The sequence below is a fragment of the Amyelois transitella genome, chromosome 5 (assembly GCF_032362555.1).
Source record: "Amyelois transitella isolate CPQ chromosome 5, ilAmyTran1.1, whole genome shotgun sequence".
In the NCBI taxonomy this organism is placed as follows: Eukaryota; Metazoa; Arthropoda; class Insecta; order Lepidoptera; family Pyralidae; genus Amyelois; species Amyelois transitella.
The window spans coordinates 11,942,820-11,967,307 of NC_083508.1; the positions used below are offsets into that span (position 1 = coordinate 11,942,820).

The 24,488-nt window shown below is 35.8% G+C and overlaps 3 protein-coding genes across 4 annotated transcripts in view; 2 read left to right on the plus strand and 1 right to left on the minus strand.

The window, feature by feature from the left end:
• Nucleotides 1–1,643: 1,643 nt before the first annotated feature.
• LOC106142290 (E3 ubiquitin-protein ligase SIAH1A-like) lies at nt 1,644–5,045 on the minus strand. Its single transcript, XM_013344006.2, has one exon. The coding sequence runs from the start codon at nt 4,621–4,623 to the stop codon at nt 3,778–3,780; it is 846 nt and encodes a 281-aa protein (XP_013199460.1). The 5' UTR covers nt 4,624–5,045; the 3' UTR covers nt 1,644–3,777.
• A 2,081-nt stretch (nt 5,046–7,126) lies between these two features.
• Nucleotides 7,127–19,822, plus strand: LOC106142289 (adhesion G protein-coupled receptor L3). Its single transcript, XM_013344004.2, has 10 exons — nt 7,127–7,516; nt 8,348–9,079; nt 9,362–9,528; nt 9,632–10,224; nt 10,311–10,423; nt 10,625–11,134; nt 12,082–12,183; nt 13,354–13,588; nt 17,155–17,354; nt 17,899–19,822. The coding sequence occupies exons 2-10, from the start codon at nt 8,348–8,350 to the stop codon at nt 18,976–18,978; spliced, it is 3,732 nt and encodes a 1,243-aa protein (XP_013199458.1). The 5' UTR covers nt 7,127–7,516; the 3' UTR covers nt 18,979–19,822.
• A 1,973-nt stretch (nt 19,823–21,795) lies between these two features.
• The window catches only part of LOC106142285 (uncharacterized), a 44,198-nt gene continuing 41,505 nt past the window's right edge, over nt 21,796–24,488 (plus strand). The window contains exon 1 of one of the 2 annotated variants that reach the window (XM_060954902.1): nt 21,796–22,027. The gene's annotated coding sequence lies outside the window, so the exon portion shown is untranslated. The remainder of the gene's footprint in view (nt 22,028–24,488) is intronic. The other variant, XM_060954901.1, reaches the window with a different exon arrangement.

Consider the following 24,488-nt stretch of genomic DNA (forward strand, 5'->3'; position numbering starts at 1 on the left):
TTCCTGTTTTTACTTTTCCTGCTGTCTACTTACATTAGTAGAATATTATTTTGTAATTTATGTATTTACCATAAAATGCCGTGTGGTGATGCATCATTGTGCCGTGTGGTTCCCGGCACCAATACAAAAAAGAATAGCACCACTCCATCCATTTCCAATGGATGTCGTAAAAGGCGACTAAGGGATAGGCTTACAAACTTGTGATTCTTTTTTAGGTGATGGGTTAGCCTGTCACTATTTGAATCTCAATTCTATCATTAAGCTGTTGGCTCTGTCTACCCCGCAAGGGTATATCCCTTGCGGGGTAGACAGAGACGTAACAATATGTATGTATGTATGTTGATTGCTGATATCTTAATCTAATAAAGAAAATTTCGGTGTATCCCATTGGTCCCGTAATGGTAATGGAACTTTTTTGGTATTTCAATATGCCGTGTGTCTCACTAGTCCAACATGAGACTCGCTTTTTACGACATCCTTGGGAAAGAGATGGATTGGTCCTATTCTTTTTTGTATTGGTGCCGGGAACCACACGGCGCAAGTACAAACACAATTTAAAAGTTAATTTCAGTTACCCAACGGCACCTGGATGTCGTGTCACTAGTCCTATATTGGAGCAAAATCTTGTCTTATCAGGACTATGGGAATGGTGGTATAGACTGGAAAATTTGATATACCAGCTATAAAGTTTTTCGACTCCAAAGTTTTGTTTAGATTTTACTTATTAATTGAGTTTATTCCACTTTGGACACCTGACTGCTGCCATGCTGCTGTTAGTGAAAAAAAAAACATTGCTTGCCAGCTACTTCATACATACATAATATCACGTCTTTTTACCGGAGGGGTAGGCAGAGACTATATCCTTCCACTTGCCACGATCTCTGTTTACTTCCTTCGCTTCATCCACATTCAAAACTCTCTTCATGTAAGCTCGGCGGTTTCGGGCACTCTTGACCTGACTCTTTGCCAGGATGTTCTTAATTACTACTACTATACTACTTTTAGCTACTTCATTGAGAATATTTAAGAAGTCAATAAAACTTATAATGTTATATACTTCAAACTTCATCCCGAAATTTTATTTTCCCCTGGGAAATGAATACACTCATGCGCATCCGTAGGCAACAGCTAATACAGTTTTGTAACCATAAATAATATTCATGTCTTATTCCCGTGTGGGGAATATAATTTATCTTTGAGATAACTCAGCCCATCTGTCTTACTTGGGATTAGTTGCTTGATAGAGATAAAGATTAGGGCTCATAGTAACAGCTGTTTATGGCGTCTGCGATGGTTTCCCGCAGTCAGGCTTAGGAGAGGAACCTCTGTTAGAAAGGACATTACCTGTAAATTTATTTCTTAAGTTAAAGCCGTGTGGTTTCCGGCAATTTATATCCATATCTTTTCCATGTAAGTCTTAAAAGGCGACCTGTCACAATTTAATGTGAATTCGAGGTGGAATTTGAGCCGATATTAACACAAGTGTAGGTAAGGCCACGTATAACTATATGGCTTAATGATGGAATGGAATTTCCACATTACCACCATACACATTTATCGATTACGAGGCAGACAGAGCCGACAGTAAAATAAACTGAAAGCCACGTCATACAATATAACATATTGATAATAAAACAAATAAATACGTTACAAAAATTTATTTCAACTAGAATCTTTCATAAAATTTACCAGTTGCATCTTAAATAAATGTTTGGATAATGTCAGATGCGAAGGTAACACCGTCCCTCGTAAACAATTACTCGGGACAAACAGCATTACAGTAAAATTAAAACTATAATTAAGTAACATGTTTTTGTATAAATTAAAAGGAGCTAACTAATATTTGATTCGTCGATGTCCAGACCCGGCTATTTGTTTAAATTTTTATGCACATAGAAAAATATACCACCTTTCGCGGTTATTCATTCATCCATATAATGACGATTATAGCCCTTGCGGGGTAGACAGAGCATGCAGTCTTGAAAGGCCACGTTCAGTTGTTTGGCTAGCTAGGTTGCTAGCCCATAAAAGAAGAATCTCAAGTTATAAGTCTATCCCTTAGTCGTCTTTTACGCTATCCATAAGAGATGGAGTGGTGCTCATCTTCTTTATATTGGTGCCGGGAACCACACGGCATAATTTCGTGTCTTCACTGTACAATCAAGTGTAAAAAAGTATGTTAATTTTATGAGACATAAGAATCGTGAGTGAGGAATGAAAGGGGGTATTGTATGCCAGCGCTTAACCTATAATAAAAAATATATATAAATACGCTCATGAACAAATAAATCCCTGGGCCACACATCATTTGTCCCGGTTCCAAGAACTGCAACCATGATTTGAGAATTGAGATGTTCAGGTAACTACAACTAACTTTTGACTGACCTGATTTTAAACCATTGAATCATGGTAACAAAACTCTCAAACATATTTCTATTGCAGTATTACTTACAGTTGTTTGAATTATAACTTGTTAGCATTTAAACTACTATATGTGAATCCATAAGAACCATTGATACGTGTAGCCGTAGTGGAATTAAAACTGAACTGTCATTCGGTTGTAATAAACAAAAGGGAATGCTTTATTAACATCTTTTTTTGCACTTGAAGGCCCCCCCACGGAAGACCACGCAAGTCCCGGTGGATGTAGCCGGGTAAAAATAATCGTACAACATCGATTGTTGAAAGACTGAAAACAATAAAATTAACCAATGGAGCCGTTGTTCAAATGAATGTTACATCTTAAAAGATTACTTGAAATTCAAACAAGAACTCTTATGACAGGATCACTCAAGCCTTTTGCGATGCGTGCAGAATAACCTGTCACCATTCCATTGAGATCGAGGTAGGTAAAGCACACAGCGATGATACAAAACGTTAATAGTACAGAAAGCTTTAAACTTATGCCAAAACAAAGTCTGTTTTGTGAGTTTTCCTTGCTACACTGTAATGAAATTAGCTACGGATTTGTGTATCAAGACACTGTATATAACTGCTATTCAGATAACAGTCAGTAAAGATATTTTGACATTTTACTTATCATGTTGCTTGTAATCAAAATTTTAAGTATCTATCTTCCTGTTCACTTTTTGTATTATTTGGGAACCGAGTTTGTGAATAGCTTGAATTCACTTGGCATGGTATACATCTGTACTATTACTGTTTTGTGATAGTTGCCCGTTGTTGGCCGACGCTAAGCCTGTGGTAGAAGTCCACTTGTGACCTTATACAATTCAGTAGATGCCAGCACACTACGTATCCTCACAAAGCAATGTTTTTTGTTGCTTAAAGTCCTTAATATTTAAGTAATTTCATGCATCTATATACAAATGATTAATGTTACAATAATTATATTTGTTCAATGTTGGAATTAAATAATCACTTTCTCTCATGAGAGGTCATAATTTGTTTCTTTATAATCTATGTTTACAAGGCATTCTGAAGTGATCATAGTCACTCAAAAATTTAAACTTTCTCTACTTAACTCTAAGGGTGAACACACATGTACATACAAACAATGAAAAAAAAAAAATATTTTTGGCTTACTTTGATGTTGATTAATGAAATAGAAAAATGTCAAAGAGAGATTCAACTATTCGCAAATACTATAACTGTAACAAAAATATGAATTATCAACTTCAATATCTGTAGTTTAATAAGTCTTCTTTATATCAAAAGTTGTTACATGCTTTCATTGACATGAAAATATAATCATATTATTGTATCACTTAATGAAAGTCTCTGATTACTGAACAAACAACAGGATGGCAATGAAGATTAGGCAATAGAAATTGTGACATTGATTCCAAGGTTCCCGTTGTCAGCAAACAGTTGTGCGAGCGACGTGTCAAACACCAGGCAGTCCGAGTTCATGATCGCTGACGAGACTCCCTCGTGGATTGAGCGTGGCATCGCTTCCCATGTGAGCCGTCTGCGGTGCCCATTCAGTTCTAGTCTATACGCAAAGTTCTCTGCTTCCTTACGAGAACCTATCAGTTGTACAATGGCAAAAAATTGTTGATGTCCATCAAACTTCTCTTGCTTTTCAAGTACTAACATAAAGTGATGATTGAAGCAGGACTGCATCATCACCCAGTCTACAGCTCCAGGCAAGTTAATATCCGTTGCCAGGAACACTATGTCTTCTCCTTGAAGGGTAGTGATGCTTTTGTGAGACATCATCAAATGAGGCATAACTTGATCTAATCCCCCTTGCCACTTACATGATGCTCCAGGACAGGGACATGAGTAAGGCCTAAATTCACACGCCTCTTCATGTTCTGCCTTCTCAGTGTGCACTAAGGTGACTGTGCAGCCAGTGTTGGAATGTTTACAAGGGAACATAACATTACTGGCGACTTTTTCCATGGCGAGGTTGCGGATGTTGCCGAGAGGGCCGCGGCAAGTCGGGCAGCACGACAGTTTCGGTCTGCAGCTGGAACACACCAGGTGCCCGCTTTGGCACTGTAAAATCGGCGGCAGAACATAGTCGAAGCACACGGGACACTCGAATAACGAAGCGAGGTCTGCAGACATGGCTGTGGGCACGTTCACGAGTGCGGGCACTCCAGACACAGAACAACTGGAACCGCTAGCTCCACGCCGTTTGTTGTTTGTGCTCATGTCACCGTCACGCGCACATAAATCTCGTCGATCAATGATCAACTAATTCCCTCTCACTATCAAAATAGCCACGACACAACTAACAAGCAATATCCTTCATTTGTACCCTTCCACTGTTGATCTTTTCCGTCTTGTTGTCTTGTTGAAGTATGATTCCATCACAGCACCAGCCTAATGTTTTTGATTTAATTGTGGATGTTGAAATAGGTCCATGAGATTCACGGCCAAATTTAAATATCCTTTTGAAGGGCCACAACAAATTCTATAAGCCACTAGCCATTGAAATGTATTTTTTTTGAAAAATCTATTAATTACGAATGTTCTAGTTCATCACAAGAGGATGAATATTCGTCTAAAAATTCAATGACGACCAAATTGTACTGTACGAAACACAAAATGACAGAATGCAGACAGCAAGCAAAAGCAAAAGCAATCGTGATGTCATGTCATAATCATAGAGTACAGGAGACATTTGACGTTTTATTTTTATCTAAAGAATCTATTCACGTAGCTTGTGAAGCGTTGAGTATTGTAAAGGCAAAAAAAAACTATTTTATATTTCCTCTTTTTCTATCTATTTGGTTATCCTAATTAAAAGAGAAAGATTATAAGACATAATTTTGGTCAATGTTCAAACATTGATGCTCTGAAAATAAATAATCCAAAATCAAGTTAAAATGGAACCCAAACAAACACATTATGCTTTTTGCTTTAGTTGGCTCCATGTATTTTCATTCTAATCCTAATGTTGGCCAACCTGAAACCGGAATTCGGAAATTAGGATATTCAGATTAAGCGGGAAATTCAAAAGGGATTTCAATTTAATTCGGGAAATATTAAGGTACCTACCTAGTAGATACATACATAATACTTTTTTTTAAAGCCCTCATCTCTACGTGCTTTTTTTCTGTTCATTGAGTAATTATTCATTATCGATTTGAAAAAGGAATTAAATTGTTTTATTATTATTTTCATAGTTTTAGCATTGCAGGTAGGTACCTAATTTACGATTTGAATTTGGAAGAATGCAGCTTAAAAAACATAATATATTGTCTCCTATTTCGGGTCTGCTGGAAGAAATTTCTTTAGAAATAAGCAGAATCTTTGTAATTTTGTTTCTTGTGTTTATCAGTCTCGATGTTTTCTGTGTACATAAATTAGTAAATAAATATATTTGAATTCAGGAATTCCGGTTTTGAGTTTACCTTTACTAACAACGCTATTCAGGTAGTCTAGGTAGGTGTACGAAAAAGGTTGAGTGAAAAAAAATTTTTTTGTTTCTTCATATTGTCGTAGTGTACTTACTGTACACACCTTAGAACTATTTTCACCATGGAATTAGTTTACAGGTATGAACAAAGCCGACCAATTTTTTTTTCAGTTCAAGGACAAAAAGTATTTTTTTAAAGTGAAATTGGGAAAAATGCCTTTATTATCAAGATTACTTAACTCGCTAGTCAAAATGTCAAATTTCAAAATTTAAAATTTTTATTCATTATTATAGGATACTTCATATCGCTTAATAATTGTCAAATCTTTTGGTTTCACAACATTGGTTGTATATAGGTATACACATATATATAGGTATCTGGTTACATCCTCACCTCTCTGGAGAGGACCCCGGGGCTTCCAAAGACTTACTATTAATCACCTTCTAAAGGATCAGCATCGATTGCATAATGATCTGTGGGACTTCCCCGCATCACGCATACGAGTATTATTACTTTAATTAAATTTTGGATTATCGATAACGAATTAACAAAAGTAAGTATCAGATAATACAATTACGTGATATTTTTATGCTTAAAATGAAAGTGATCTGTAGAGTATGAATGAACCTTTATAATTGAGTTGCTGTTGCTTCTTCACACTTCTTCTTCCTGACTTTAGTCCCGGTTGCATCATCACCACTTTAGAGAGGAGACCGGGGTATGCCTTTGACCATTGATCCTGAATTGGGTGAGTCCGGTTTTCACACGGAAGCGTCCTATGCAGGGGAACCTAACCCGTATTGGATCGAGCATGGTTACCAGTTTTTAAGATGGTCTTTTGCGGACTTTAAGATTAAGCGGGCTGTTGTCTGTTAGTATTAAAACGATATTTGTATGGCTGTATGTACATTATTGTACATGTTGTCATTTTTTTTATTTGCACCCTATCTTAAACTAAGTAGAAGAATCATAGAATCATTATTCAGAGACAAAAAATTATGCCTATTCCATGATTCCTGCGTACTTTTTCGTTTAGGGTATTCTTGGCCTGATCTTCGTCTGGATCCGAAAAACCTCGATTTGATTTAATTAGGTAAGTCAGAGAAACTTTAGATAATAATACTACTTATGTCTAGGCTAAATGTTTACTTTCCAAGATTAATTGAGATTAGACTGGCGATAAACGAAAATATTCAGATATGCCTTAAATAAACATTATGAAAATCGGTACTAATAATGCATGATGTTGTATCGACGTTGTTTAATCCCCATGTAATGTATAAAAAGATAAACTAGATACGATTATACAAATGAACCGATGTAGTATCTGTGCAACGCCGGTCATATACACTAAAGCTTATTCTCTTTTTAAATAAATCAAATGAAAAAAAAAAAATAATTAAGTGAATTTGGAAGTTTCAAAAGACCTACTCAAACACTACTGGAGTACCGCCAAAATAAGTTTTTTTTAAATTTAATCAAAATAAATACTTTTTTTAAAATATTTACTAATGGTGAATGTAAAATCATAAAAACATCAGTCTAAAATCACGCTCATTAGTGTGTTAAACTAAATACGTAGGTGTTTTTATTTTAAATTATTTAAAAATAATAATTATTTTTAAAAAATAACCTATATTAACGACATGTAATAATTATAAATTATAGGAAATCTAAGTAAGGTACGTAAACATTTATACATTTTATATGGATTTGTTTCGGATAGGTAAAATAATACCTATTTAATAACAAAATGATTTTTTAAAGTAAATATTAGCATCTACATGTTTTATTTTCGAAAGATAAAGGTAGTTGTAGACCGACTCCTTTGATTATAGAGAAAATAAAATTGTTATACTATGACAATTGCTGATTCAAACGTTTGTACCTATATATGTACTTCTGTATTCTGGAGGGAGAAGTAGAAAAGCGGACCACAGGCCCCAAGATTTAATGGCGGAGGGTGCAACTGAACAAGCCAGGATGAGAAAGAGATATATACATACATATGTCACGTCTATATCCCTTGCGGGGTTGACAGAGCCAACAGTCTTGTAAGGACTGAACGGCCACGTTCAGCTATTTGGCTTAATGATATAATTGAGATTCAAATAGTGACAGGTTGCTGCACTAGTCCATCGCCTAAAAAAGAATCCCAAGTTTGTAAGACATACATGGGAAAGAGATGGAGTGGTCCTATTCCTTTTTGTATTGGTGCCGGGAACCCCACGCCATTTCTAAAGAAAGAGATACTTCTGGGAATTAAGCATATAAAGTAAGTTTGGATCTGTCTTAGGGGTTTAATATAATTATTGATAAAGTGTCTAACATCACTTGACAAACTAGTAGTCTTTTGACTTAGGCTTCGAATAACTGACATTTCCTCAGTAAAGCCTTTGTAACTTTAATATAGTCATTCTCGGTACTGAATATAAAAAAAAAACATCTCTTTATAAAAGTAAGTCATCATTATTGGATAACGATGACTTACTTTATTGTCAACTGTGTTTCAGATGAAGATTTTTCATCAAGATTATGATTTCACGTTAGTGTTATTTTCAATTTTGACGCTATCTACTACTGCTGAAGAATATTCTCCTCTATGTCCATATGGATATAATCTTACTTATGATAACACACAGGATAATCACATATGCTACAAACTGAAAGGTCTCGAATCTTTCCGGGATAAATACAGAAATTGCAATGGAAATTTATATAATTTAGACTTGCATCGAAGACTTAATGTCACCAACACTAGAACTAAAATCTGGACTGACTTCATTTCTTTATATCCTGGTGGACCATTTGCTGAATGGAAACACGGAAATTATGTAAATGATATCATTTTTAATGTAACTTATGAATTTGAAAATGAAACTTTAAAAGAACTATGTCTAATAAGTGATGATAACGAATATTTTGCAGTAGATTGTAAAGATATGTATAACAGATACTGTTTTATAAAACCGTACTCCGAAATTGCTGGTATAGAGGAATGTGATGATAATGAACCGTCGTTTAAATTCTATAGCCCTGAAAAAGCCTGTCTATTAAAGATAAAGACTGAGACAGGACTTAATTGGAAACAAGCTAAGAAACTTTGTGAAAGTGAAACAACTACATTACTATCGAATGGATGGATTCATACAAATGCGGATATATTTAACAGATCATCTAAATATCCCGTGGGTAAAATTGACAATTCTGAATTGGTTAATGCTATTAGAGACGATACTATAGAGGTAGGTTTAATCAGATAATGTTAATGATAATCGATAGTTCGTAGTAAGTACAAAGTTCGTTATCACTTCGTAACATTGACACATTAGCGATTCTGGGAACAGCGATGATAATGATTTTTTTCTCAATTAATGTTGGAATGTTCTGTTTGATTAATAAAGAGGATTAGTGAAAGCTCAGAATTGGTTTTTCTTATGAACTGTTAAATTAAATTAAGAGTATGTTTTAATTAATTTTTAGATAGAGCCTTGATATAATTAAAACGATATAATCGTAATTTTCAGAGAACCTGTGATTATCCAAAAGGGGATTTTGAGACAAATAATTCATTTGCGTGGGTCATACAAAATGGATCTTGGCAAAATGTTGACGAAAACTACAAATTTTCTGAAATAATATGTGAAAAGTATACAATCAATAAATATATCAAATTGGATTTAGTGATAGACATGTAAGTTTTAAAATATACAGCTATTTTAAATAATTTTTGGGTTACAGTTATAATTAAATATATTGATGTTATTTAAAATCTAAATGATGTATTTATGTTTCAGTAAAAATCAAATAATTCTAACTGCGAATGACGATCTAGATGAAAAAGACATATTTTGTCATACAGATTCAATGACATATTATCCTTCCAAAGTTAAGGTCCATCGTTGCCTTAATGATCAAATATTTCTATTAACCCCAATGGATAGTGGGTATTACTGGTGTGTTCACGTTGATCCAAAAACATCACAAGAAACATCTACAAGTAGAGTTTTATTTATTAAAGAAGGGCACAATTTGTGGCATTCGTATGCAGTTATGATAAATGTAGACGAGTACAACGTAGAAAGTCTAGATATAAGAAAAATAGAATGGAAAGAAAAACTGGAAGAAATTTTTATCAAAACCAGATGTGAGAAAAATTACAATAACGGTACTTATGAAAATTGCGATGGATATAATGAATCTGTAAAAGAATTATCTGCAGAAACGAAGAAAGGACAAGTTATTAGAGAGTTTAAAGTGAAGAGAGTTTATGTGGATAAAAGGACAGTTTTGTTGCATGTGGATTTGAATTTTGAAATACCTCCGCTGGCTGCTGGAGTGTGGGAGGATATGGAAATTCTATACATGCGACCTGTTTATTATTGCACAGGTATAATTATGTGAAACGTAAATGACTTCTATAAGCAACAACAGAAATAACTTAAACTAAAGCAAAATATAATTAAAATGTTTCAGGTAAACTGGATTATCCATATGAATGTGTGGGAGATTTTAACGTTGGAATGGAATGGAAAAATATAAGTTCATGTAAAGAGATAGAAAACGATGAAGAATTTATTCATAATGTGGTAAGTAATTTTATCTTTCGCAATAAAGACGATTATTACTAAGAGCGTGATAGGTATCGACAAGTGAGACTAATTAAAGAAATTAAATTATTACTCTTTAACAAAAAAAAGGTAATTTAGATTAATTTAATGTATCAGAATAAAACGCTACAATGTACTTACACTGATGCATTAAGTAAAATAATAAAACTAATCTTTCAGAAGGCAGAACTGAAGTCCGATAATGATATCATTATGGAAAAATGTTTCGATTGTGAACTATCTTTGTCAAACACAGAAGATTCTTCCACAGCGGGTACAACAGATATAAACATAACTGAATCGACGTTTACACCACCGCCAATTGCATGTAATGAAACTACTACAGAACAAACTACATCAGCAGAAACAACTTTAAATTACACAACTACAGATGTTACCACTACAATAATAACTACGGCTGAAACACTGACAACTACGGACATATCGACATCGAGTGCAACAGAGTCGACAACGGAATCTTGTACTACAGAAACAACTACATCAGAGTCAACTACAGATTTAACTACAGCTGAAGTAACAACAATAGCTTCATCAGAGTCAACTACGACTGAAACAATAACAACAGTTTCAACAGAGTTCACTACAGAATCAACTTCTACAGAAACTACAACTGTAATTACAACAGAGACTTCAACAGAAACAACTCAATATACAACAACTACACCAACGGTAATTATGTTTCCACAGTTATAATTATTATTATTGACAGCATATGCAGTCCTAATAATGTTACCATATATTCTAAGATGGGATCTACCATAAAAGATTAGTCGAGAAAGTAATATTAAAATCTTACATAGATACATACTATAATCAAATCTATATCCCTTGCGGGGTAGACAGAGCCAACAGTCTTGAAAAGACTGATGGGCCACGTTCAGCTGTTTGGCTTTATGATGGAAATTTAGATTTAAATAGTGGTACAGGTAGGACGCCTAAAAGAAGAATCCCAAGTTCACAAACCCATCACTTAGTCGCCTTTTACGACATCCATGGGAACGAGATGGAGTGGTCCTATTCTATTTTTTTTGGTGCCGGGAACCACACGACATCTCACGGAAAATCTTTACGATCAAAATATATATTAAGAACACTAACTGACTGATTGACTAACATATTAATGTACAGCCCAAACTTCTAGATCTTAAGTTTAGTTTCGCCGTAAGGGTTACTGATATGGCCCATGCCCCCCTGGGCCACATCGCTATGACTTAAGAGACGATTTCTTGAAATTTTAATCCGCGGGAAAAGAAATTAGCGGTGTTCAGAGCCCAGTTGAAGTAATTAATTACGTTTGTAAATTAACTAGAATAATAACATACATGCATACATACATATGGCCACGTCCATATCCCTTGCGGGGTAGACAGAGCCATCAATCTTGAAAAGACTGAACGTTCAGCTATTTGGCTTAATGATAGAATTGAGATTCAAATAGTGACAGGTTGCTAGCCCATCGCCTAAAAGAATCCAAGTTTGTAAACCTATACCTTAGTCGCCTTTTACGACATCCATGGGAAAGAGATGTAATGGTCCTATTATTTTTTGTGTTGGTGCCGGTAATCACACGGAATAATTATAAAAAAATTATATAGGTATATAACTTTATGTTACAGCCAGAAAATTTGATAGAACAGATTTTGGATGATTTAGAACAGTTATTGCACGATGAAACGTCAACATTTTTTATTGATGACATAATTGACACTTTCGGACAGGTATGTTTTATTTAGCCCGTCGCAGCTAAAGTAATACTAAGTTAAATTAGTACATACATACATATGATTATGTCTATATCCCTAGCGGGGTAGACAGAGCCACCAGTCTTGAAAAGACTGATAGGCCACGCTCAGCTGTTTGGCTTAGTGATAGAATTGAGATTCAAATAGTGACAGGTTGCTAGCCCATCGCCTAAAAGAGGAATCCCAAGTTTATAAGCCTATCCCTTAGTCGCCTTTTACGACATCCGTGGGAAAGAGATGGAGTGGTCCTATTCTTTCTTGTAATGGTGCCAGAAACCACACAGTTAAATTAGTATAATGGTTCATTGAGAAAACTATAAGAAAGCTTTTTAAGGGTTCCGTACCTAAATGGTAAAAATGGAACCCTATTACTACGCCTCTGCTGTCTGTCTGTCCGTCCGTTTGTCCCAAGCTGTATCTTATAAACCCAGGCAGCTAGAAAACTGAAAATTTTCACAAATTATGTATTTCCTTTGCCTATATAACAACAAGTACTAAAAATGACAATATTAAAAGTATCCACAAAATAAATGTGTATTTTTTGCTCAATAGGTTAATAATGGTAACATGTAATAGAGGAATAAAATTTTCTTAAATAAAAGAATATTTAGTTGTGTGTTACCTTTGAAAATAAATAATTAAATAAAAATAAAAAGAAGAAGATAAATTATTGGAGGGCTCAAAGAAAAAAAACAAACGCAATGTTTTTATAGATTATGGTATGGAACCCTTCGTGCGCGAGTCCGACTCTTACTTGACCGGTTTTTTATGTATTTATGTAGACCTATTTTGAGCGTAGTTTAAATATACATACATATATTCACGTCTATATCCCTTGCGGGGTAGACAGAGCCAACAGTCTTGTAAAGACTAATAGGCCACGTTCAGCTGTTTGGCTTTAAGATGGAATTGAGATTCAAATAGTGACAGGTTGCTAGCCCATCGCCTAAAAAAAGAATTCCAAGTTTATAAGCCTACCCCTTAGTCGCCTTTTACGACATCCATGGGAAATAGATAGAGTTATCCTATTATTTTTTCTATTCGTGCCGGGAACCACACGGCAACTTAGTTTAAATATATTTATTACAATTGTTCATGCGTCCATTATTGTTATCATATTGTTTTAAAGTGATTTAATTTTTTAAGGTAAATAATATTTTAAACCATGATCAAGACGTGGTAATTCCTGGTGAACTTCTACAAATGCTGGATCTCATGGCTTCGCGGGTACATCTGAATGGATCCCTTACAGGGATGGTGGTGGAAGACAACATAGCAATGCTGATGGCAGATGCTGGTCCCGAGAACCCTGTGTTAGGAATCAGCGTGGCTGCAAGAGAAACTGATGAGTTCACCGAAGAAGGTTTTAATTTTTATACAGGTAATTATTTTCTTTTTCGTTAATTTATTCGTATCATTTATTAGATTGACAAAGGTGTAATATACGGTATATATACTTGCATGAAGAGAGTTATGAATGTGGATGAAGCAAAGGAAGTATGCAGGGATCGTGGCAAGTGGAAAGAGGTAGTCTCTGCCTACCCCTCCGGGAAAGAGGCGTGAGTTTATGTATGTATGTATGTATGTAATATACGGTGAGTGTGTGGATAGAAAGACAGGAGTGGGAATACCGAGACGAACGTATCTTGATCTAATTAAGGACGTCCTGGCAAAAGGTCAGGTCAAGAGTACCCGAAACCGCCGAGCTTGCATAAAGAGAGTTGTGAATGTAGATGAAGCGAAACAAGAGAGAGAGAGAGAAGAGATCGTGGCAAGTGGAAAGATGTAGTCTCTGCCTTACCCTCCGGGAAAAAGGCTTGATTTTATGTATGTATGTATTATTCGTATCAGTTAGAGGCAGAGAAAATTATACCCTACCTTTATAAACAGATGTTGCAGATGAAGATGTGTGTTACTGTGATTTGAATCAGTCACTTGTCTTAAAGCTGGATAGACTAGCCAATAATTGCATCCGTTTCATATTTAATTTACGAAAATATGACCACATCTCCTCTTTTCGTTCTCAGCTTGGTTGGCTGTCTATTCCTCTTCGTCGCAAAGCTAGAATCCTATCCATGCTGTATACTATTCTCAATGACCCTTTCGCTCCAGATTATCTTAAATCGAAGTTCCCACTTCTAAGCGTTACCCACGCTCGATCACTTCGCTCTACTGATAATCTTCTTCTGGCCACTCCTGCCCACCGCCTTGGATTCATGTCGAATTCATTCCAAGTGCAAGCCATACGACTGTGGAATTCCCTTCCTGAATCTATTCGGAAGGCGCCTAACCGATTTGCATTCAGGGAGCAAGTCCATAAACATCTTTTTGACCAGTAGATTTTTTTTTAAACTCTACACAATCATCCATCCTATGTAGTATATGTATGTTTATTTTATATATAGTATATAATATATCTATAGTCATACTTATGTATGTAAACTATACTACTCTGTCAAGAAAGTAGCAGGAAAAGATCAATAATACACAAACTGTTTGTTATTCATCCAAATTTATTTTATCACCTTCAAAATATGCTCCTTTAGAAACGATACACTTACGCCAACGAATAATCCAATCATCAAAACATTTTTTGAACGCTGTTTCCGGAATTGAGGTCAGTTCTCGCCGCGAATTCTCTTTTATGTCTTCTACCGATTGAAAACGGGTGCCACGAAGTGGTAATTTGAGTTTAGGAAAAAGAAAAAAGTCGGCTGGAGCCATATCTGGTGAATATGGTGGTTGCTCGATGGTATTTGTTGAGTGTTTGGTTAAAAATTCGTTCACAATGATGGCCTTGTGCGAAGGTGCATTATCATGGTGCAAAATCCAAGAATTTTCTTTCCACAAATCTGGCCTTTTTCGTCGGATTTGCTCTCTTAAACGCCGCATAACACTCAAATAATATTCCTTATTTACCGTTTGACCTTCCGGCAAGAATTCCGAGTGCACAACACCGCGATAGTCAAAGAAAACAGTCAACATGACTTTGACTTTTGAACGACTTTGGCGTGGTTTTTTCGGTTTCGGTTCAGTTGGAAGGCGCCACTCCGAAGCTTGTTGACTAGTTTGCATGTCAAACTCGTAAACCCACGTCTCGTCACCAGTAACAATGCGTTTCATGAATGTTGGGTCGGAATTGACTCGTTCTAGCATGTCCTCAGCGACTCTCATGCGATTGAGTTTTTGAAAAAACTTCAGGTCTTTTGGGACTAGCCGAGCGGCAACATGTTTCATACCCAAATTATTAGTTAAAATGGTACGGATCGACTCGTGAGATACAGAAAGTTCGGTGGCTATCTCTCTCAAAGTTGAATGAGGATTTTCAGTCACTATTTCCTTCACTTTTGCGATGTTAACTTCAGTTGCAGACGTTGATGGCCTACCAGAGCGAGGCAAATCTTCCATCACATCTCGACCGCTTTTGAACGCTTTGTACCACTCATAAGCACGAGTTTTTGATAAAGTCGATTCACCGTAAGCCTTCTGTAACATTTTCAGTGACTCCGAACACGATATTCCATTGGCAATGCAAAATTTAAGACAAACTCTTTGTTCGATGTTTTTATCCATTATGAAATTAGCAATACACACTAGATATGATATAACTAAAAATAGCACTGTATTTAATGTAAACAACAGATGCAACTCAAACTCCGCGCCAAAATGGAAAACAGTTGTGCCAATCTAACAACAACAAAAAAAACAAAAATTTGAATTTGGAACCATAAATAAATAATCCATTCCCGATACTTTTCTGACTGAATGTATTATATGTAAGTGTATAAAGTAATCTATTATTCATATATTTATTTTTACTTTTTTTTATAGTCATTGCACCACCCGTACATCCATCTCAGTTTGGTCCGAAGGTTCGACTGGCAGAGAATGCCTTGTGGCATTAAGTCCACCTGTTGTACATTTTACGTGCATAAAGTTTAAATAAATAAATAAATAAACTTGTTGTGACTTCATTAATGTCACACACCATCTGTCAATGAAATCATCCCTTTGGTGGCGGTTTAGCCGAATCATCGCTCCGGCTACGAGTACTTAACATATTAATTTATGTTAGAAATTAAAAACAGGCATCCCCAGGCATCACACCTAGTCTGATGAAAGATCTTCCCTTTGTGCCGGTCGAGACCGAATTATCGCTTCCCGCTACAAACTATAAAGTCATAAGTAAGCCTGATCCCCCATCAGGCTTACTTGATATACCTACGCGTAACGAACAAAAATATTTTTAAGGCTTACTTACACTATATAAAGAAACAATCAACGATATTAATACAATAATAATTTTAAAACAGATGGCACCCACTTTTTTAAGTTAGGAATTTGTATGAAATAGATTGATCAAGAATTTGGAAAAAATAGGCTAAGTAAATATTTGAATTTTGAGCCATTGATCGGCTAGGTGATAAATTGAAATGAAAGTAATTTTTTTGGCATTCATTCCTTATTATCTCATGTGAGTGACCTGAATTATATAGAACAATAAAAATATTTTCTAGACAATTTACCTATGATCGATGATCGACACACTCAGATTATAAAATTAAATATAATTAATAAAGATACAAGATAAATAGGATTATTTAACGTAAGGTTAACTGAACATTTGTTGTAATAGGTAGTTACTTACTATCAGTCAATCTCTGGAAATAGCAAACAGAAAAGAAATCATGTAACAACTTGAAATCTAATACGTATAAACTGATGGAGAAAGATGAGAGAGAGTGAAGATATCGTTGATGTGATTAATTTTAACAAACATACATACGTATAATCACGTCAAGACAAACCAGCAGCTGTTTGGGATAATGATAGACATGAGATTCAAATAGTGGCAGGTTGCTAGCCCATCGCCTAAAAGAAGAACCTCAAGTTTTTGTTTGAATAAGTAAGTAATAAGTAAATTAAGTACTCCTGTTTTTATTACAGAATTTGCAGATCAACTCTCAGCAGATACGACAGAAGCTGGAGTGTTTCTTCCGTCATCAGTCGTCACTTCGGATTGCAGGATTAGTTTTATCGTCTACCGCGATGACAGAGCCTTCAGCGGCTCCCAGGATGTCTTCTCTGTCAACAGCCGAGTCATTAGTATCAATGTCACCAATTTCATTGGTTTTGAACCTGGCGAAGTGAGTAATACTCCGTTTAAACTATATTTGAACTGTTCTGTAACCTATTTTCAATTTCAAATATCATTCACTAGCTGTGCCCACGACTCCGTCCGCGTGGAATAGTAATTTTGGGGATTATTGAAGACCTCAAGGGTGAATAATTTTCCCCGTCTTTTTTTTTCACATTTTCCATTATTTCTTCGCTCCTAATAGTTGAAGCGTTATATAGCGTAAAGCTCTCCTCGATAAATGGTCTATTCAACACAAAAATAATTTTTCAATTCAATTCAGTAGTTCCTGAGATTAGCGCGTTCAAAGAAACAAACAAACTCTTCAGCTTTATAATATTAGTATAGATTTACACACATATTGGTAATAAGGGACAGATCAAGCTTCAGGTTCTCATAACACAGGCACAACATGTAAATATTAAAAAAACTATTATTTAATTTTACTACCGATTCTCGACGTTCTCAAGACTAGTTACCAGCCATTTGTATCCAAAACAATGAATACCCAGTTTTCCTACAACTATATTAAGAGCAATGATTTATATTTGCAGGTGGTCAATATTCACACAAATCCAATGACGGAAGATCTAGAACGAAATATGAGCCGTGGATGCGGTTATTGGGAATTCCTTGGGGACGGCACAGGATACTGGTCACAAGACGGCTGTACTTTCATCAGGTCAAGAGCCCCAGGGACCTTGGATATCTGTCGGTGTGACCACCTCACAAATTTCGCCGAAATTCTCGTTCCACGTTCAGTGTTTTCACAGCGAAACGAGAACATTCTGGAAGCAATATCTATCACCGGCTGTTCGTTGTCCATACTAGGATTGTCAGCTATTATCTTAACCAGTGTAATATTCATATCTTGGAGGAAAAACTTTCGAAATCAAGTATGGTTGCAATTGTGTATCTCTCTTTTAATTATGAACATATGTTTCATCATCGTCGTGTTTGCAGATTTTGATTATAACACTATCTCATGTGTTGCAACCGGAATCATGTTGCATTATTCTCTTTTAGCGTCGTTCTGTTGGATGTTAGTTGTAGCTACAAAGTCCTACAGAGATCTGGTTATAGTTTTTTCTAAACAAGTGCCTCGGAAATTTTTATTAGCTTCATCATTTTCGTGGGGATTTCCTTTCATTGTTATTGTGATACTAATAGCATCTGCTCCAAGATCTTACTTGAACAGATTTGCGGAGAAAAATCCTAATGGAAATTTTTGCTATCCTTCAGGTCTTGCGTTATGGCTGTCAGTGTTTGCACCGGTTTGTGTGATGTTGTTTGCTAATTGTGTGTTATTTGTGTTAATAGTTCGCAAAATAGGAGTTGTCCCTAAGAATTTACGGTACCAAAGGGCTGGAGACAAACGGGAGGCTTTGCATTGTGCCCGGGTCAGTACAGTGCTAGTGTTTTTCTTCGGATTGCCCTGGATATTCGGTCTTCTAGCCCAAAACATTGTCGCTGCATATCTCTTTACTTGCACAGCGAGTTTTCAGGGCTTCGTTCTGTTTGTCTTTATTGTATTGGGTAATTTTGAAACCAGGAATTTGTGGTGGAGGAAATTGAGACCCAAGAAGGTAATGAATAACACTTTCTCTGGAAGATCTGTTACAATGTTATACTAATTTGTAGTATTTGGAATTTATTCCATGAACAGGAAGCTGGAAACTTCTTGAGTCAGTGGTTAAAGCGTTATCGTCCAAAGCATACCAAAATCACCGGATTGCTGAGTTTATGCCGATACGGACAAATTGTCCAAATTCGAACTGTAAAATCTGTTTTGTAAATAAATTCTTATGGTACAAATAAGTGTGTGCCGTGTGGTTCCCGGCACCAATACAAAAAAGAATAGGACCACTCCATCTCTTTCCCACGGATGTCGTAAAAGGCGACTAAGGGATAGGCTTACAAACTTGGGATTCCTCTTTTAGGCGATGGGCTAGCAACCTGTCACTATTTGAATCTCAATTCTATCATTAAGCCAAATAGCTGAACGTGGTCATTCGGTCTTTTCAAGACTGTTGGCTCTGTCTACCCCGCAAGGGATATAGACGTGACCATATGTATATGTATGTAAGGTACAAATAAGCTTATAAAAACTAAATGATAATAAACATATATTGCATACATACATACGTACATAAAATCACGCCTGTTTCACGGAGAGGTAAGCAGAGACTATATCTTTACACTTGCCACGATCTCTGCATACTTCTTTCGCTTCATCCACATTCATAACTCATTTATATGTACATATTGCAAGATTAGTTCTATGTAGTAAGTTATATCAAAATTGATTACTAAATCTTTTGTAACGACTTTTTAAACTTAGATTATTAACGCATCATGAATCACAGCGACTTTAATTTACATGATCTTAAATTAGTTGATACGACGTTTATATATTATGTATTCTAGTCTTAATAAAGTGAAATTTTTAGCGAGTAGGTACCTACATTAAAAAAATACTTAACTTAAAATGAGTGTCATTTACTTAGTATTAATCTATTTCTTGCCTAATAATCTCAATTATCCTCACCGTAAGAGCATGGACCATTTACTGTACATACCGACATGTAGAAACTAACATAAGGGCGCTTTGGCATTTGAGTACATAACCTAAAAATACATAATGAGTCCTTAAATGTCACTTTAATGAGGAAATCAGTCATTTTGCGTTTAGTAGACGGAAACCCATTGTCACTTATAAAGTGCATGCCCAACACGCTATCTACGTCACTTCACTGCAGACCACGGGAAAGGTAAAGTTGATAATTACCTTGCTGGAGCTGACACAAGAATAATTGCCCTTTTGTGTGATGGGCTAGCAACTTACTATTTGAATTCTATTCTTAAACCACTCTTTCCCATGGATGTCGTAAAAGATAAGATATGCAGACTGAATTCGTATTCAGAAGAATGGATTGAATGGGCCCCACGGAATAACAGTTGTGTTGAACGTGTGGTTCCCGGCACTAATAGAAAGAAGAATAGGGCCACTCCATCTCTTTCCCATGGATGTTCTAAAAGGCGACTAAGCTTATTAACTTCTTTTAGGCGATGGACTAGTAACCTGTCACTATTTGAGTCTCAATTCTATCATCAAGCCAAACAGCTGAACGTGGCTTAACAGTCTTTCAAGAGTATTGGTTCTATCTACCCACCAAGGGATATACGTATGGAAATTTATATGTATGCGAAAGTGAGATCACGGAAATATTAGGAGAGATATATTTTATCTTTACTTCCAAAGAACTGATAATAAAAGTATTGAAAAAAACATAGTGTATGCCGGGATTCGAACCCGGAACCTCCGGTGTCACGAAGAAGCGAAAACTACCGCTACGTCACAGAGGGCGTCAATTTAACAAAAAAGTGGCAACATGTCATTTTTTAAATCTCAATACAACTCTCTTCTCTGTGGCCTCTGTGGCGCAGCGATAATACGCTTGTCTGTGACACCGGAGGTCCCAGGTTCGAATCCCTGTCAGGGCATGATGAGGAACAAACTTTCTCTGATTGGTCTAGGTCTTGGATGTTTATCTATCTAAATATTTATTATAGAATAAAGTATCGATGAGTTAGGTAGTATCTCGTAACACAAGTCTCGAACTTACTTCGAGGCTAACTCAATCTGTGTTATTTGTCCCGTATACATTTATTTATTTATAACAACTGCGGCTCTGTAAAATCCGTGATATACATACATATGTATGTGGATATTGTTATTGTGTGTCTTATTATTTTTGCTAAGATTATTTTTATTGTTATTTCTTCCAACATTCCTCAAACACCTACATTTCGTATTTCAACTCCATTTGATACTTCCAGTCCTTAGCGATAAGATAATGAGTTATCAGAATACAAAACATGAGACATGTTGAAAGTGTCCAATTTACCTGTTGATTACATCAGAGTGCCGGCCTTAGAGTGTTAGTTTCGGGCGCACAATTATTTTGACGCCCCCTATAATTACTTAGCTGCTCTGGGCAGCCTCTGTGGCACAGTGAAAATATTCTTTTGAACGACAAACTTCAAGCTCATTCGCTGGGTAGGTCAAATGTTTTTTTTTTTTTAATATTAGATAACTGTATTATTTATTCTTGGTTGTAAATCTGTAGCAAAATTTGTAAAATAATTTTCTATTTATTTTAATTATTTTCTGCAGAACATGCATTAGAGCTGAAATGAAAAAAGAAATCTAATTTTATTGAACGTTTGAAAAGTCGTTGTCAATGTTGTCGTATCCCATTACTTAAACTTATTTAAAAGTCTCTTTTAGGAATTACGACCTCTGAACCCGACTCTAGGGCCGTCGCCTTAAACTTGCTAATAAAATTATACCTGCATCAAATAAAGCCATTGTTATGATATGACGTATCCGCACTAATAAGAACCTAGAGCAAATCTTACGCATTGTTATACAACCATGTTCGGTTGGAATGCACATCACACGAAACCGTTTGCTTTTGCCGTACAATTTCCTTGGTCGGATTGGCGAAGTAGTGGATTTCTTGATAGTCTGTGTTCGTTATCGCAAGCGTGTCGGTGTGGACGCGCGAAAAAGAGCGCGGGAAGTGAATTTTGAATATTTTTTTTGTGATTTAAGTGCAGTTTTCAAGTGCATTTCATTTGTGTGTGTTTTTATCATGTGATTAAGGAATACGTTTTGAGGTGAGGATACTTTAAATTAATAAATATTTTGTAACCGGCGAAGCAAAATGATTGGTGTAATAAGAGACTTTTGTATCGTCAGTTTCTTGTCTTTTCTGGAATTTATTATAATAATTTAGCTGATTTAAAGTGAAGACTTTAATCTTCTGTAACCACATTGGGATACGTAATTAGGTGTCTGCTAAAGTTTTTGTTAAATAAATGCACTTAAATTAAACTTTGGTAAGTAGGTGTACCTAGGTATTATGTCGGTGCTAAATCAGTTTCACATAATTTTGGATTAATTTTTAACGTGACCAATCTGAATTCTAAAGCCGGATAACCAGAGACAAAGAAAAACTAAGAAAAAAATATTTGAATATCATTCAAGATGTTCTGTGAAAAGCAAAAAAGATGTCAGAAAAATGTAAGTTGATAACTTATGATGTCTCGATACCAAACTTTATCTTACCACTAGAAAGATATATATCGAAGACATAAAGATATAGTTTTTGTTCAAAATGTCTCTTGTCACACTTAAATTCACTCATAAAACCCATGTGCCGTGTGGTTCCCGGCACTAATATAAAAAAATAATGGGACTACTCCATCTCTTTCCTAAGGATGTCGTTAAAGGCGGCTAAGGCATAAGGTTATAACCTTGGGATTCTTCTTTTAGGCGATGGGCTACCAACCTGTCACTATTCTAATCTCAATTCTACCATTAAGCTTAACAGTTGAACGTGGCCTATACTATATCAGTCTCTCAAGACTGTTGGCTCTGTCTACCCCGCAAGGGATATAGACGTGTTTATATGAATGAATAAAACCTATGGCAATTATTTGCTTGACAATCGACAATCGTTTCGGAGAAACATTATTTTTTACATGACATTTCTACGTCACAAATTGTTAGTCATTATGATTATTCCGTTTAAGATACTATGTTTTTAAGCCTTTTCCTGTATTTTAATAAAAAAATAGGGCCACTCCATCTCTTTCTTATGGATCATGGTCATAAAAGGCGATAAAGGGATAGGCTTATCAACTTGAGATTCTTTCTTTTAAGCGATGGGCTAGCAACCTGTCACTATAAGAATCTCAATTCTGTCATTGAGCCTAACAGCTGAACGAGGCCTATCAGCTTTTCAAAACTGCTGACTCTGTCTACCCCGCAAGGGATATAGACGTGATTATATGAATGAAAATGAATGAACTAAGTTTTCTAGCTTAATATAATATAATATGTATGTATGTGTGTATTAAAATATGTACAAAGTTTATAAGACTAAGTTCTTGGGCATCACATCAGCATTTTTCATTCATAGTTAAGCGCTAGACGGGCTAGCAACCTGTCACTATTCGAATCTCAATTCTATCATTAAGCCAAATAGCTGACCGTGGCCATTCAGTCTGTTCAAGGCTGTTGGCTCTGTCTACCCCGCAAGGGATATAGACGTGACCATATGTATGTTAAGCGCATTTCGATGTCAGCTTACAGGTTAAGCAGTTAGGTTAACCATTCAGTCCGTACCGTCATAATTTGTACCAAGGCTTCTTAGAGCAATAAACTTTATCAAACTCTTATCAACACGGCTTGCCGGGTTTCTGTCGTTACGTCTGTTTGTTTAGTTTAATTAATATCATAGATAAATACATGAATAATAAAAAGTTATATGCGAACAAGACACACATATTGAATGAGACTTGTGTTGTGTGTTAGTTATGTCCACAACAAGTACATATCTTAAGAATATTACCTATTATTGTAGTGCCGTGTGGTTCCCGGCACCAATAGTAAAAAAGGACCACTCCATTTCTTTCCCATTGCATGTCGTGAAGGCGACTAAGAGACCAGTTTATAAACTTGGGAGTCTCATTTTAGGCGATGGGTGGGCTAGCAACCTGTCACTTTATTTGAATCTCAATTCTATCAGTAAGACAAACAGCTGAACGCGGCCGACCAGTATTTTCAAGATTGTTGGCTCTGTATACTCCGCAAGGGATATAGATGTGATTATGTGTATATATAATAGGTAATATTCGTATGTCGTTGTAATGCCGTGTGGTTCCAGGCACCAATAGAAAAAGAACCACTGCATCTCTTTCGCATGGATGTCGTAAAGACGACTAAGGGATATGTTTATAAACTTGGAATTCTCCTTTTAGGCGATGGGCTAGCAACCTGCCACTATTTGAATCTCAATTCCATCATTAAGGCAAACAGCTGAACGTGGCCTATCAGTATTTTCAAGACAGTTGGCTCTGTCTGCCCCGCATGGGATATAGACGTGTTTATATCATAATTACCTACGTACCCTACTAACGTATAGGCAATTTACCAGACTGTTTTAATAACCCTAAAAAAAGAGATTATTTTCATCTTGACCTCACATAAGATCTAAATTCTTGACCAAACTCGTAGGTATTAATTATTTTTTGTCAAGTTAGTAACTGTTATCAAAATAAACGTGTTTCAACA